Source organism: Nomascus leucogenys, chromosome 11 (genome assembly GCF_006542625.1).
Source record: "Nomascus leucogenys isolate Asia chromosome 11, Asia_NLE_v1, whole genome shotgun sequence".
Taxonomy (NCBI): domain Eukaryota; kingdom Metazoa; phylum Chordata; class Mammalia; order Primates; family Hylobatidae; genus Nomascus; species Nomascus leucogenys.
In genome coordinates this window covers 28,595,141-28,611,036 of record NC_044391.1, presented here as the reverse complement: position 1 = coordinate 28,611,036, position 15,896 = coordinate 28,595,141, and the positions used below count along the sequence as shown (strand labels likewise).

Below are 15,896 nucleotides of genomic sequence, written 5' to 3'. Positions count from 1 at the left end.
AAGAGAAGATTCATATTGATTGAATATTTAATAAATCTAATAATTTATGTTTGGAAGTATGTAGCTTACAGTGTAGTAAAAATTATCAAACTGTCCACTGCATTTTATCTGCTGTTATCTCTAAACTTTCCTTTGAAACACACACCGGATATGTGGATTCTTAGACAACCTACTCTTGTACCTTTTGGAAATATCAGAATAAAAGCAAATAGGAAAAATAACCAGATAAGTCAACTTGTGATTATCTAAACTAGCTCTGTCCAACAGATACGTGAGCCATATACTAGCCACATTAAAAATGTAAAAAAAAATAAATAAATAAGTGAAATTAATTTCATTTTATTTAACTGAAAAATTTCATCATATTGTTTTAACATGCAATAGTTTTACAATGATTAATGAAGCCATTCTTGAAATCAGGTGTGTATTTTATTTACAGCATATCTCAATTTGGACTAGCCACATTTCAAGTGCTCAATAACCACATGTACTTAGTGGCTACTATACTGTCCAGTGCATATTAAACTTAAGGACTAGACCAGTAATAGTTTTAAACTGCTGACCTCTGGAAGCAATTTTTATATTCTCTAAAATAATTAATATTTTTGATAAGATTTACTGCATTAATTATGTTACTCTTATTTATTTATATTTTACTGGATGGCCAGGATTCTGTTAAGCATTTATGCAATAAAAGACAATAAAAGAAAAAAGCTATAATTATTAGAAAACAAGAGCTAGCAGACAATTACAGTTAGCCAAAAAACTCAAGAATCTCAAGTGAAGAATTATCAGAAATAGAGAATTTGGTTACAAAGCCAGATTTTAAAGATGCTTAAAAAGAAAACCAAACAAATAAGTTTTCATACATATATATCAGTAAAAAGTTAAGTCTTTAAAAGCCCAAGTAGAACAGTAACAAAAATATTGCATACCTATGGAAATAGTTTATAAAACTTGACCAAAGGACATAAAAGGCAACTTAAAACAAATCCTGGGCAAAGATGTTATTGTCCCTAAATTAATGAGTTTGTATGCAAAGATAAAGAAATGAGTTGCCAAAACACTTAGAAAAAAAGAAGAGTTAATTTGCCCTTAGAATAATAACTTAAAACTACTGTAAAGCTACAAGGTTCAAGACAATACGGTGCTGGGCCAAAATCAAATTAGAACAATGGCATAGAACTGAAATCCCACATTTAGATCCTACTGTAAGTAAGGTTATAGTGTATGATAAAGGGGATATTTTAAATCAGTAATGAGTTAAAAAATAGTAGTAGAATAATTAGTTAACAATTTAAAAAAATCAGGAGCTCTCTAACTCAATTATGTACTAATATGTTTCAGATAGAATAATGTAAATAAGACTGAAGAATAAAATAAATCATATTTGACCATTTCTGACCTACAGAAGTCAATTTTTCATGTAGAGAGAGAGAGAGATATATATATATATGTAAACAATTACACATATATTTTCAATCTACCATATTAAGACTCACTGCAACTTCTCTGGTGAAAAGTCATTACTGAGAAGGTGGAGTGGGTAGGGAAAACTGCTTAAGAGTCAGTGCTGAACAAGAAGTTTAGGAATGTAACTCTTTCATGAATTAGAATATCTTTTACCCTGACTTGCTAGATAAAAATTTTCTGTATTTTCAGTAATTAGTATATAGAAAAAAAAGTATGTATAAGATTTAAACTCATTTAGGAGGAAGAAAACTTATTAAATGATGGATGGATAATAATAGAATTTTAGTTTCGTGTTGGGTTTATGTAAGAATCTCCTGATGGAGAACAATGTCAGATTGATGGGTCAATTTTGGTACTCTGAATTCTAATTCTGTTTTATGGTCTTCAACATAATTTGATAAATTTTTATAGAAATAACAAATTTGCCATCCATTTAATAAACCACTACAGTGTAAATAAAGGATGCATTATATTTATTTTGTTCATATAAAGCATATTGTGAGGTATACTTTATTTGTAAATAGGAATTGTAGGCTATTTTACTGTTTGGAAGGAAGGCTATTTTACTGTTTACAAAATAATGACAATTATGATGTCCCTTTGCTACTATTGTATGTGTATCCAACATCAGATACTCTTAGTAAGATCTTATATGCATTTGGATGTATTTGCTACATGTTTATATTCTTGAATTTGGGTAAATTTTTTAGATGCGAAAAGGATACAGAATTAAGAAAGGAAAAGATCAAGTCATCTTGGAATGGTCAGAATATATTAAGAAAGTGTACATCAAAAAAGCATCCAAAGTAGTACTCTCACTAAAATAGTCTGTTTTTCTATCAAAAGTTTCCTTTTAAAGCTGATTACTTAAAGCTTGGGTCAGATGTTCTAGGCCAGGGTCTCTGAACCATGGTACTACTGACATTTTGGGTTAGAGTAATTCTTTGTTGTAGGAGACTGTCCTGTGCATTTTAGGATGTTTAGCATTTAGTAGCTTTATAATGTAGTGGGTTTCTACCCATCAGATGCCAGTAGCAGCCTCTTAGCTGTAACAACCAAAATGTCTCCAGACCTTGCCAAATGTCCTCTGGGGGCAAAATTGCCCTGGGTTGAGAATCACTGTTCCAGATGATGATTTGAAAGCACTGCCTTATGATGACAGTAGTAGCATGAACTGTATTATTTATATGTTAGGTCCAGAGAAAAGAAGGTATAGAGAACAACTAATGACTTGCCTAAAGGCATTATTAGTAACAGAATTGAGTCTAAAAGCTAGGTTTCATGATTCTTGGTCTCATTCAGTTATTCACTGAAGCAATGCTTATAATAGTGAACACAGCAGACATATAATTAACACTGATAAATCTCAATGTTGTGTGAAAAGGGCAAGTTGTAGAAAGATACTTATTTAAAAATCTGAAAAACAATACTATATATTATTAATGGATACATAAACATGTAGGAAAAATATAAAAATTCATGGTAATGAGTAATATTACATTCAGTGGTTATGACAGTGGTTAACTCCAGGGAAGGAGATTGGAGAGGGTACACACGCCTCAACTATAGCATTTTTTTTCTTTAAAAAACTCTGAAACAAATGTGGCAAAAGATTAAGATTTGGTAAAGATGGGGGATAAGTACAATTTATATTCTGAAATATTTGTACAACTGGAATACTTCATAAAATAATGCACTTTAGATAAAATTCTCAGGAATGTGAGCCAAGGCTTATTAAATGCTTACTGTGTGAAGGGTTGTACTATGTTGTAATGACAACAACTAAATAAGACAGGTACATTATGTCCATCTTACAAATGAGGAAACTGAAGCTCAGATGTCATCCAAGGCTCCTGTCCATCCAAGGTCGTTTGGCTATTAAGTGAGAGAGCAGGATTTGACTCTAGGTCTTTCTGAACCTGCATTAAGTCCTCCTGATAACTAGAAGGCTCTTTACCCAGATCTTCACACAGCTTGCTCTCTAACAGCACTCAGGTTTCTGCTCAAAAGTCACCTCTTTGAGAGGCCTTCTTAATCACCCAAACCAGAGGACTCTGTCCCACTCTGGGTCACTCTCCATCCCCTTACTTGGCTTATTTTTCTTCAGGGCACTTACTAAAATCCTATTTTATCTTTATAAGTCTGCCTGTTTCCTGTATATCTCCTCATCCAGAATGTAAGGTTCACGAGAACTGGAACTTGGCTGTGATTTACTTCTACATTCGCAGTGCCTGGCATATAACAGCACCCATAGATATTTGCTAAGTGACTACTGCTGATGTCCCTGTTCTCATCTATTTTGTTATACTGCCACTCTATTTAAAAAGACTAAGAGTCCTCGTTATTGTTACTAAAGAAACATACACATATTAACACGTTATTATCAACAAAATTCAGTCAGTCCAAGTATTAACATAGTAATAAAATTTCTAAACTTACCTCTACAGGAGGATAATAGTTGTAATTCCAGTACCAAAACGTTCTAGGTAGATAACCTTTAATTAAATGGTGTTCTGGAACAAAGGGATGAAAAGTTTCTTTTCCAATGGTATCTCTGGAATCTCCTGCTTCTACATTCATAATTTCCATGCATCTCCCCAGTGCTAAGTCTTCAATGGAGGAACTATGTGTACACTTGTCTGTTTTAAATGCTTCAACAAATCTTTTCAAGGCTTCTTTGCTTAGTACATATCCTGCTCCTCCACTCATGTAGCCCTGCTTTACATAAGGCTTAAATCTTCTCCCAAAGTAAATGGGTTCTTCAGGGTCGTATTTTGAAAGAAGCCACCTCAAATTGTCTAGTATGACATATGTGTCATCATCTGCTTTCAAAAACCAATCAGCATCTTCTAAATAATGGTCATGAACATACTGAAAAGCTTTAATTGTTTTCCAGTATAGTTGATCTCTGCCTTCTTTGGTTTTCAATCCCACAGCAGGGAAGTCTTTATTTTCTTCTGAACTCATAAACAACACTTTGTTACAACGCTGGGCCCATGTAGCTTTGACGTGTTTGGCCTTTTTCTCTAGGTTTTGAGGGCCGGTCATAACCCAGCAAAGAATTTTAACTTTCTGATAGAGGTTTTCAGCAATGTCTGTGTTCTCATCTATTAAACAAAACATTTTAAAAAGTTATTTACATAGATGTAAAATCCAAATATTAATAAATTATACTGAAGAAAGCATTTTCCTAATCTCAAAGGCCCTCCTATTTATCCCTCTATTAGTGATTTAGCCAAAGGAAAGCAAAACTCATCCTAATGTGAACTGACACTCTGATTTATTGGTTTCATGTCAGTGTTATCCAGGACATCACTGGAGCTAATAAGAGTTGACATTATAATCTAAATTTTTCTCAAACTGTAGTTTACTGATTAAAAGCAGCAGCATCACCTGGGAGCTTGTTAGAAATGCATAATCTTAGGCCCCAACCCAGACCTACTGAATCGGAATCAGCATTTTAATAAGTTCTCCTGGTGCTTCATAGGCATGCTAAATGCTGCCTTAAATAGTCTCCGCTTGGTGCTTCATAAAAGAAAGCAGCCAGTTTTTAATAGATTATTGACAGAAATTTCTCACTGCTGTGAATGAGTTTCTGAAGAGCAGGAAAGATATGTTGCTGAAGTGGCAGTTCATTTTTGAAGTTCATAAGAATCCACTATTAAGAATTTCTACAAGTACCCTGAGGTGGTAAAAGTTCAAAGCACAGGAGTTGAGATTACTTTCTGATAGTAACATACCTCATTCCAAAATGTAAATCCACCAATCAAAAATAGAAGAGAACAGTGGTAGACATGGGAATTCCAAGATTGTCTAGAGCAGTGCTCTTTAAACTACTGGTTTGCAAAGAAATAAGGAGCTTATACCAGAATAGAAAGCAACACATTACTTTGAAAAAGGCCTACTATCATAACCAACCAATCAAAATGTCCACTTAACTAAGCAGTGAGCTTAAAACTAAAACTGTCCACTTAACTAAGCAGTGAGCTTAAAACTGATTTACATCCTAGTGTAACCTCATTATCTTGTGCAGACAAACAGTTTACGAACTGTCAGGCCAGGATCGCATTTTGAGTAGCACTGGTATAAAGGAAGAGCTCAATGATGAGATTCTAGATGAGTACTTCTCAAGCTATCTGTGGTGAAAGGCCAACTTTTATTTCTAATAGAGGTCTACACTGTGTAAATAGGATAAAAATGAATTATAAGAAAAATAAAACTAAAATATAAAACAAGCCCTAAATTTTTATTTTTAGCTTCAGACAAAATTACTCCAATTACAATAAAAGTTTCTGCTTACTCCCAAATAAGCAGACATTCTTTAGTTATAGGACCAGAATGAGTCTATGAACTGACTTTCAGTAGCAATGTTCTGGGCAGTATCCTGACGAAGCATGTGCTTAAAATTAAGGTCAAACAGTAAGTTACAGAAGCTTAGTCCTATGAGAAATTAACAATGGAGGCATAATATACTAGTTAAGCAACTGAGAGGGAATAATGGGAAAAGCTGGGTGGAACATAAAAATATTCTCATGTCCCGGCTGGGCACAGTGGCTCATGCCTGTAATCCCAGCACTTTGGGAGGTTGAGGCAGGTAGATCACGAGATCAGGAGTTTGAGACCAGCCTGGCCAACATGGTGAAACCCTGTCTCTACTAAAAAAAAAAAAATACAAAAAAATAGCCAAGCATAGTGGTGGGCGCCTGTAATCACAGCTACTTGGGAGGCTGAGGCAGAAGAATCGCTTGAACCTGGGAGGCGGAGATTGCAGTGAGCCGAGATCCCACCACTGCACTCCAGCCCGGGCGACAGAGCAAGACATCTCAAAAAAAAAAAAAAAAGGAAAAAAAAATTATCATGTCCCTCTGAGTATCAATTCACAATCCAAAAGGACAATAGCAGACAAAATCACCCTACTTTCAGTCAGAAAGCATAGACATCTCATATCCTTGAGGGGCCCAATCTCTTGGCTATACAAATATACCAAACCTTGAATGGATAGAAACAGTGAATGCAGGAATCCCCAATCTGTTTCATTCAGGCAAGACAGGTTTGTCCACTGCTGAACTTGATAAATAATTTTTCATTCACTAATTACTTTGTACTGGGGACGGGCTGGCATAGGAGATGAAAAAAATGAGTAAGACACATTTCCTGCTGCAGAGGAATTCAGTCCATTCAGGGAGCCTGAGCCTGACATACAAACCAATAATTGCTAAATACTAAGAGATGTTATTATCGAGGTATGAACAAAGAATTCAATGTGCTGAAGGAAAAGAAAGTAGTGGCTAACAAATCCTACAGAGCAGTATATAGGGACCTGGGTAGAACAAAGAGAAAAGATTAAAAAATAAAGAGATAATACAGAAAATAGTTATAAATTCACCAAAAGGAATGGTGAAGTTTGGTTGAGTGCAGGTACACGGGTATAGCTGAAGGCCTGAATCAGAAATGCACTGTGGACTGAGAGGAAAAGAGATGAAAAATGGTAAAGAAGTAGCATTGTTAGAATGTACTGACAAATCAAATTGGCTAGCATGTGAAGGCAAGCACCTACCATGATTTCTTAATTTCTGGCACGGACAGATGGTAATGAGCTATATAAAAGAAAGAATAGAGGAGGAAGAGCAACTGCTAGGAGTAGGAAGGAAAAGGAGACTCAATTTACACATGCTGAGTCTGAAGGGAATAGACAAACTTTTAGCATACCCCACATTTTGTAGGCCACTGAGCTGGACAAGTATGTATCTAATACACGTGCCTGTAGTGAGGCCTAGTACGGCCTACTATTAGTAGGGAACTCTGGCTCCAATCGATCATCTAAAGACATGTAGCTATGCTACAGAGCAAATACACAGTGACCAAACTGTTCTGTAAGAACACAGAGCACTTTCTCAGAGCTGAATTACTGTTACATAAACAATCACAAAACATGACATACTTTGTAATAGTATGTATATGTTTGCTAGTTGATAAAATGGAACCAGGCTTTGAAATCTCACCCTTCAACCTCTGCTTGAGAGGTGGTGAAGAAGTAATTTACTACCGAGAAGAGAAGAGAAACAACTCCGAATAGTGGACCCTCTGCATCCCAGAATTCCAAATGTTTTCAAGCTACTTATATTATTTCCTGTCAAACCGCATTTTGCAGAGATCTTTGTATTGTGTTAATGTCTTCTCACAATGTCTGGAACTGGGCTAAAGACAGTAAGAAATAGATGGAAATTAAAATTATGAGGGTTGTTGACGTCACACAGACAAACAGCTAAAGGACAGAAACTTGGAGATAACCAACACTTAAGGGACACATAAATAACTCAACTGAGAAAATCTGGTTAGAGGTAGGAGGCTAGGAGAAAACGAAGTCTTTAGAACGCATCCTTGGTTTTTAACTTCCTTGTTCTTTGTGCTTCTTGAGGAAAAAAAGATTAGTTATATTAACTAATTATAAAAATAAAAATTGAAACTTATATATACCTCAAGTTTCTCTAGGAAAAGAAGACTTAAGCAAAAGCTATGACCAAAACAAACAACAAAAACCAAAGACACACATATAACAAAACTGGACCTAGAAAAACATTTTCAGAAACAAATCAAATCTGAATAGTTATGCCCTTCCCCAAATCATGGGTTCTGAACTATTTCTACTTAAAAACTAATTCAAAATTAATATCTTATTCCCTAAATAAATCTGAGTTTTAGCAATTCCCTTCTCTTGAGGCAAACCAAGAATTATTTTTAATATCTGGAATATATAGCCCATTTTAATTAACAGATATAGACAGGGATATGACAAAATTTAGACTAAAATACTGCTTATGTTTATTCCTTAATAAAGTAAACCATACCTTTATGTTGGCTAGAATCTGCATTGAAGTTCATTTGTCCTTCTAGATGATTCTGTCCATTATCATCTGAATGCCTCGCATGAGGATCATTATGAAGAACATTAGGCTGGGTATCACCCTGTTCTCCCAACAAAATACTAAATAGCTGAGAACATAAAAGAAATCCTATTGCTGATCCACAGAGGAAGGTTAAAAAATTCAGCCAGGATTTAGAGGCCATTTCCCGAAAGTGTATTTCTGTAAGAACAAAAATTAGCAGGATGTTATAAAATCAAAGCTAGATACATAACTGGAGTAAAAATTCTGGTAACATTTAGCTATAATGGAAAGTTAATTTCTAACAGTATTTAGCTATTTATTATCTATGAGTTTACCCCTCTATTTGCTGCTAAAATAGCACACTATGGAAAATCCATAAAAAGATTAATTAGTAGGACAGTCATAGTTGGGGTGGGGTATGGATAAGTACGTCAGTATTGCACACAGAATTTCCTATTCTTCCCACCAGGATCCTTTGTGGATCCAGGACTACCTGTCATGTTGTTTTTCTTTGCTGTTAACTCTGAGTACTGAAGTCTACTTCTTTTTCTTTGGTAGCAACCACCACCCATTCTCCAACCCAAAAGTTAGCAAACCCTTTCTGTAAAGAATTAGAAATAAAATATTTTGGGCTTTTTGGGTCTCATGTGGTCTCTGTTGCATCTTCTTCTTAAACAATCCTTTACAAATGTAAAAAACATTTGTAGCTTGTGGAGGACTAGGGTCAGCACAGTTTGGGGACCCAGGGACCAAAGGTGGCCTGCCACCTGTTTTTGTAAATAGAGTTTTATTTGAACACACCCATGCCCATTCATTTATATATTGGCTATGGCTACTTTTGCCCTAAAACAGCAGAGTGAATAGCTACAATAGAGGCAATATGTCTCTCAAAACCTTACCTAGCCCTTTATAGAAAAAGTTTGCTGGCTAGGCACAGTGGCTCATGCCTGTAATCCCAGCACTCTGGGAGGCTGAGGCGGGTGGATCACTTGAAGTCAGGAGTTTGAGACCAGCCTGGACAACATGGTAAAAAATTAGCTGGGCATGGTGGCATGTGCCTGTAGTCCCAGCTACTTGGGAAGCTGAGGTGGGAGAATCACTTGAACTCAGAAGGCGGAGGTCGCAGTGTGCCAAGACTGCACCACTGCACTCCAGCCTTGGCTAAAGAGTGAAACTCTGTCTCAGAAAAAAAAAAAGAAAAAGTTTGCTGACCTCTGCTCTATACTGCAAGATCTAGATCTTGGATGGAATCTATAATATTAACGAGATTAAGTAGGGTACCTGGGACACAGATGCCTGTTGAACTGCCCCACAACCAAACATAAAGGCCCTTTTTAAGCTTTTGTTAACAATTACTACATGGTGTAGTTATAAATTTCTATTAAATTCCTTTTAAGATTGGTCTTGACTCTAGTTTCCTATTCCTCAAGATAATTAAAAAAAGTAAGTTTACTAAGCATTTATTATTTACCAGAAGCTGTCCATACATTATTTCATTTTAAATAAAATTTAATTTCAATGTCCTTTTTCATTCTCACTAAGCCCATCTGCAGATTAGGAAAGAGAAATTTTAAAAAGGTAATTTTAAACAGGTAATTCATATACGCTGACACAATCAGAAGGAGCCACAGTTTGAATATAGGTCTGTGGGCTTAAAAATCCCATGCCCGGCTGGGCGTGGTGGCTCACGCCTGTAATCCTAGCACTTTGGGAGGCCAAGGCAGGCGGATCACCTGAGGTCAGGAGTTCAAAACCAGCCTGGCCAACATGGTGAAACCCCATCTCTACTAAAAATACAAAAATTAGCCGGGTGTAGTGATGCATGCCTATAATCCCAGCTACCTGGGAGACTGAGGCAGGAGAATCACTGGAACCTGGGAGGCAGGACTGCAGGACCGAGATCATGCCACTGTATTATAGCCTGGGTGACAGAGCGAGACTGAGAAATGTAATGGAAAGGGCATGGGCTTTTTTTTTTTTTTTTTTTGGGACAAACTCTTCACCTAATCACCACTAACAGCAGAGGGCAATGGGCAGTGAAAGTAGAGGTCTGGGAAATATAACCCTAAAAATCAAAATTGCTTTGAAATATTTTGTGAAAGCCAAAGGTACAAACCAACAATCACCACTACAACAATAAAAACAACTTCATGTATTTCTGGAATGGCTGACTAGGTTCTTTTAGAACAACCAAGTACAATCAGAAAAACTGAACAAAATGTAAAAAAATATAAATATACATTTGAAGACATTGGTAAGATATAAGGCAGTGAGAATTAGTAGGGCCAAAATCTGGAAGAAGGAAGGAAAGAGGCAGACCAGACATATGGCAGGCACAGCTCTATCCTCAAGACAATGACTGATTCTGAAAGAGAAAACAGTAAGGGCAATAAAGCTAAGCAAAAATTAATGTCCAAAGTCTGCTTAGAGAAGAGGTCCTGAAAAACACCTATGCTCTTATCAAGGACTCTGAAAGGCTACAATCTGAGAATAAGAACAAAACAAAAACAGACCAATCTTTACAAGGGCTGAAGTCTACGTTGGAGTCATCTCAGCCACTGACTGGATGATCTGCCCTAGCCTAACTGCAAAAATATTCTCCTGGAGAAATATAAAATCATGAAGAACCTCAAATTATCACTACTTTTTTTTTTTTTCGGTATACAACATGGACAAAATTTTGATACACAATGTCCAAAACAGCCAGGCATCAAGATGAAAATTACGGCTAAACACAAAAAAGTAGACAATAGAAACAGAGCCAAAAGACTCAAATAAGATTTTCATATCTTTAGCTTAGAAATAACTATTCTTAATAAAGTCAAGAAATTAAATGGCAAGATTAAGAAATTAGGCATAGAATAGTCACAGCTGAAGAAAAAAATTAATAACCTAAAGAGCTACGTCAGAAGGAAGTATGCAGAATGAAGTATGGAAAAACAAATGGATTGAAAAAGAGCAAAAAAACAGAATAAAGTGAAAGGGTCTAATTTAAGTGTTAACTGGAACCTTTAAGGGAAGAGACGTATAACTCAGGAGAAGTGATATTTAAAGAAATAATGACTGAATATTTTCCAAAACTGACAGAGTACCAACCCTCACATTAAAAAAAAAAAATCTACAAAACCCAATGAAGATTACAAAGAAAAAGAAAACATTACCTAAGTACATCAGTCAAACTACTGAAAACCAAGGACAGAGAAAAAAACTTAAAAGGTGTAATAAGATTGATAGCTGACTTTTTAGCAGAAACAACAGAATCAAGACTGCAGTGAACTATTTTTAAAGTGCTAAAAGAACAGAACTACCAACCTAGCATTCTGTATCCAGCAAAAATATCCTTCAAGAATGAGCCTTAAAAACATGTTCAGAAAAACAAAACCTAAGTGAATTTATCACTAACAGGTCTATTCTAATTCTTTAGGCAGAAGGAAAAGAATTTCAGATAAAAATTCAGAGATGTAGGAAGGAAGACAGAGTCATAAAAAGGGTATGTATGTAAGTAAATCCAAATAAATATTGGCTATAAAACATTTTTTGAAAGTCTCACAAGATATTAGTATTATTACCATTAAAACAAATTACAAAAGTGACATCAAAAAGTGTAAGGAGGATCCATAGAGTTTAAGAGCTCTAAATTCATTTCACTGTCCAGGAGTTGTTAAAAAAATAATAATAATAATTAATAATAGCCTTTAAAAGACCAAGGATGTATAATATAATCTCTAAACAAACAAACAGTAAAACAATATAATTAAATTCAAATACAAAAAAATGAAATGAGAAAATACCCCAAATCAAGGCAATGTTAAAAAAAAAAAAAGGGAATATAGAATAGATGAGACAAATAGACAATAAATACTAAGGTGGTTGATTTAAAACCAAACATACCAATGATTATATTAAAAGCAAATAGACTAAAAACTACAATTAAAAGATAAAGATTGACAGCCAGACTCGAGAAAAATAAACCCATCTACATGCAGCTTACATATTAAATATAAGAGACACATATTAAATATATTTATAAAGCTGAAAGCAAAATAATAGAAAGATTTACCATACAAACAGTAATAAAAGGAAAGCTTACTGACACCACAAAAAACACTAATAGTTACATGGCTTGTTCTCTGTGACATTCATTAAGCTCTACATTTATGATTTTATATACTTTTCTGTATTAACATTTATTTCAGTAAAAAGTGTATACAAAAACCCCTTCATGTGTCTTCTTTATCCCATTAAGTACATACTTAATATATTCATATTTGATATAAAAATATCCCAAAATCTACAAGTAAAATTGACATGCCATGACAACACACCATGCTTATGCTGCATTATGTATCTTATATTTCAGGCTCTCTCCTGAACTGTAATTCCAGTTTGGAAAGAACAACCCTAAGAAGAAGAGGAGAGGTGATGGAACAGCACAGTATAAGCAAAGTTGCCTTGAGATGTAAATTAACCATCGGAAACTATCAGATACTTGTTTACACCTTTTCCTCTATCTTAACTGTACCTTCAAGTTCAAAAAGGTAGGCCTTCATAGATGATGAGTACATAGCCCCACTCAACAATCCCTCTCTCCACCCCCAATCAAATTTCCCACCGGAAAAGCAGAAACAAGTTTACCATGTCTTTCTGCTGTTTTCTCTGATGAGGGGGTCTCAAATTCTCCCTCCCTACTGCCCTCTTTCCCTCATTCAGATTGGCCGTTAGTGAAATCTTTATATCCAAAAGATACAATAAAACATACCCCTCCTGTCTTAAGTGATTGTTTTCAAATTCTAAATATCTTGATTGTCTGAGGCCCAGTTCATTAGACCTTGCTCTAACCAGAAATCTTGGTTTGAAATTTCATTCAAACAGCCAGAGAACTGATTATTCAAATATCTGTTTGATATTATACAAGTCCTTCCTTTAGCAGTATACATGATCAAGACAATCTACAATAGACGTATGTGATGTGAAAGTACCATGAACTGAAAACATGAAGCTAAGAGAAGTAAATGAAAGGTGTTTTAACTCTTAATTTCTTATGGAGAAAGACAAGCAGAATACGATAGAAGCAGTGAACCTGGAGGAAGACTTTTAAGGTAACATTAGCAGATACTGAGGTGTCACTCTCTACATCCTCTGATTCTCTCACTAACACTTTGCCTTACAGCACACTGATCTTGATTTTCCATTGCTTTTTGTCCTAGCTATGATTTTGCCTTAATACCATATATAGCCACTTCACCATCTCAGAAAGGAACAAAGACAGTATTTTACTGCTGCAGTCTACCGCTCCTGGCACTGGAGAAGAAAGCAGTAGTCACAATGCCATTCAGTACCACTTAGGCAGAAAGCACTGTGACTGAGAAGAGGAAGGACTGCAGGACCAGAGAAAATCCCTATTTCTAACATCACAGTGGATATCCGAAGTTAAAGAAGTGCTAACCCAGCTCCATCAACTACGAATACTAACATGCTACTCAATCATTTTCCAAGGACATGTTGAGCTTCACAACAAGCCTACTTCTATAGCACAAAAAAAGTTACTGTTTGTGGAAAGCTAGTGAAGTACTTATGGACACAGTTTTTCTTAGCTGAAGAGGCACTTTTTAAGCAAGGCATCTTTCTTGGAGTGAGTGTAGGGAAAATTGACTTATTGGTGTTACATAATTGTTTTTAACTTTAAAATGTTTTGTAATGCTGTCTGATGCCTGTCATACTCTCTTACTCTTCTCCAGAGTATCAGCACACTCAGAATGTGTTGGTTCCTCTTGTATTGTGTTTACCACATTCCTTCCAATTTAAAGGACTCCTGCCTTATGACTAAATAACTGTCAACTCCCATTTTTTTTTTCCTGCTCCTGGAATAAAATAGCCATCTCATGGGGGTAGAATGCACCCCAAAGCTCACTCAGATTTTTGGCAAAAATCATGTCCACAAGAGTGTTGAGGTAGACTAGACCGGAAAAAGACACAGCTTAACCACATTGCACATTATGAGGCCTTAAATACATATTTCTTTGAATTGGGTGGGGGAAGTTCTTAATGCCAAGTGCTTCCAAACCTGATGTGTAATCAGAATCGCTTGAGGATATTTTAAAAGTACAGATTTCCAGGCTTGACAACTGAGGTTTCAGATACAAAAGAACTCCCGGGACAACTAAAATTTATATTTTAATTTCATTTTTAAAGGGACAGCTTTATGTTATTCATTGTTAAAAAAGCATTTAGAAGGAAGAAATCATCACAAGTCCTACTACCCAGAAACAATAATCATTAATATTTTGTGATTATCATTACAGGTTTATCTCCAGCAATAACAAAAATAGGAGAGGTAATTACAGTTAACATTTGAGCCCTGTACTAACAGCATCTGCAAACTATAAAGTACGGACTAATATTCCGATTTACAGATGAATTCAGACACAGAGAGTCACACTAGCAATCTGAATCAGAATTCAGACTCTTAACCACTTTGCTATTATGTCTTAGTCCATTTTCTGGTATTTATAACAGAACGACTGAAACTGGGTAATTTATAAAGAGAAAGAATTTATTTCTTACAGTTACGGAGGCTAGGAAGTCCAAGGCCAAAGAGGGCACATCTGGTAAGAGCCTTCTTGCTGTTGAGGACTCTTCTCTAAGAGTCTCGAGGTGGCACAGAGCATCACATGGCATGAGGGATACGCATGCTAACGTGTTAGCTTAGGTTTGTTTCTCTTCCCTTTCTTTATAAAGCCAACAGTTCCCTTCCCATGATAACCCATTAAGTTATTAACCCATTAATGGATAAAACCATTCATGAGGGCAGAGGTCTGTCTCATAAACCAATCACTTCCTTAAAGGCACTATTAATATTGCCAAACTTGGAATTAAATTTCAACATGCATTTTAGAGAGGACAAATATTCAAACCATAACACTACAGTTTTACAGAATGGGAACTGTATTAGTCATCTCATTTTTAAAGATTTAACATATTAGATTTATTTGAATTTATAGGAAATAAAGGAAAGAAAATGAATCTAAAAAATCTGAATGTCACCTAGACATTTGTAATATGACCCCCATCCTCTAAAGGATCCCTCTAAAAATTAAGATGAGTTTACAAAGAAACAGAAAGGAGTTGGAGGGCTCTTATTAAATAAGCTCAATTTTAGGCAGTATCTATTGATTTCTTGCTGTGAAATGTGGAAATCAGCATGGATACACACATGTACAAATATATATATACACATACATACACACACACTCCCTCTGCCACAACCAATTTTTGTTAACTGCTTTTATTTGGTAAAAATGTACATAGTTTACATTATATGAACTATGAACTGTAATTCCATGACTGCTTAATCCTGGATCTACATTAAACTAGATTCCATGCTCGCCAAGAGTCCTTTTTAATCACAACTCCTCTAAATTTGAGTTTTTCATTAATATCATGTTTTTGTTAGCTGGGTTTCAGCAAGTAGTTTTTTTAATGGTGCTAATCGGTGCCATATCTGAAATTCTTGCAGGCTTCAGAATATCTGCTATT

General features: G+C 35.4%; 1 protein-coding gene across 2 annotated transcripts in view; it reads right to left on the bottom strand.

Annotated features, from left to right (window-relative positions):
- The window catches only part of C1GALT1 (core 1 synthase, glycoprotein-N-acetylgalactosamine 3-beta-galactosyltransferase 1), a 99,263-nt gene that overhangs the window by 35,086 nt on the left and 48,281 nt on the right, over positions 1-15,896 (bottom strand). For both annotated transcript variants that reach the window (XM_030822128.1, XM_003252544.4), the window contains exons 2-3: positions 8,322-8,558; positions 3,913-4,580 (exon numbers count right to left, since the gene is read on the bottom strand). In XM_030822128.1, the coding sequence (XP_030677988.1) occupies positions 3,913-4,580; positions 8,322-8,558 (905 nt within the window). The remainder of the gene's footprint in view (positions 1-3,912; positions 4,581-8,321; positions 8,559-15,896) is intronic.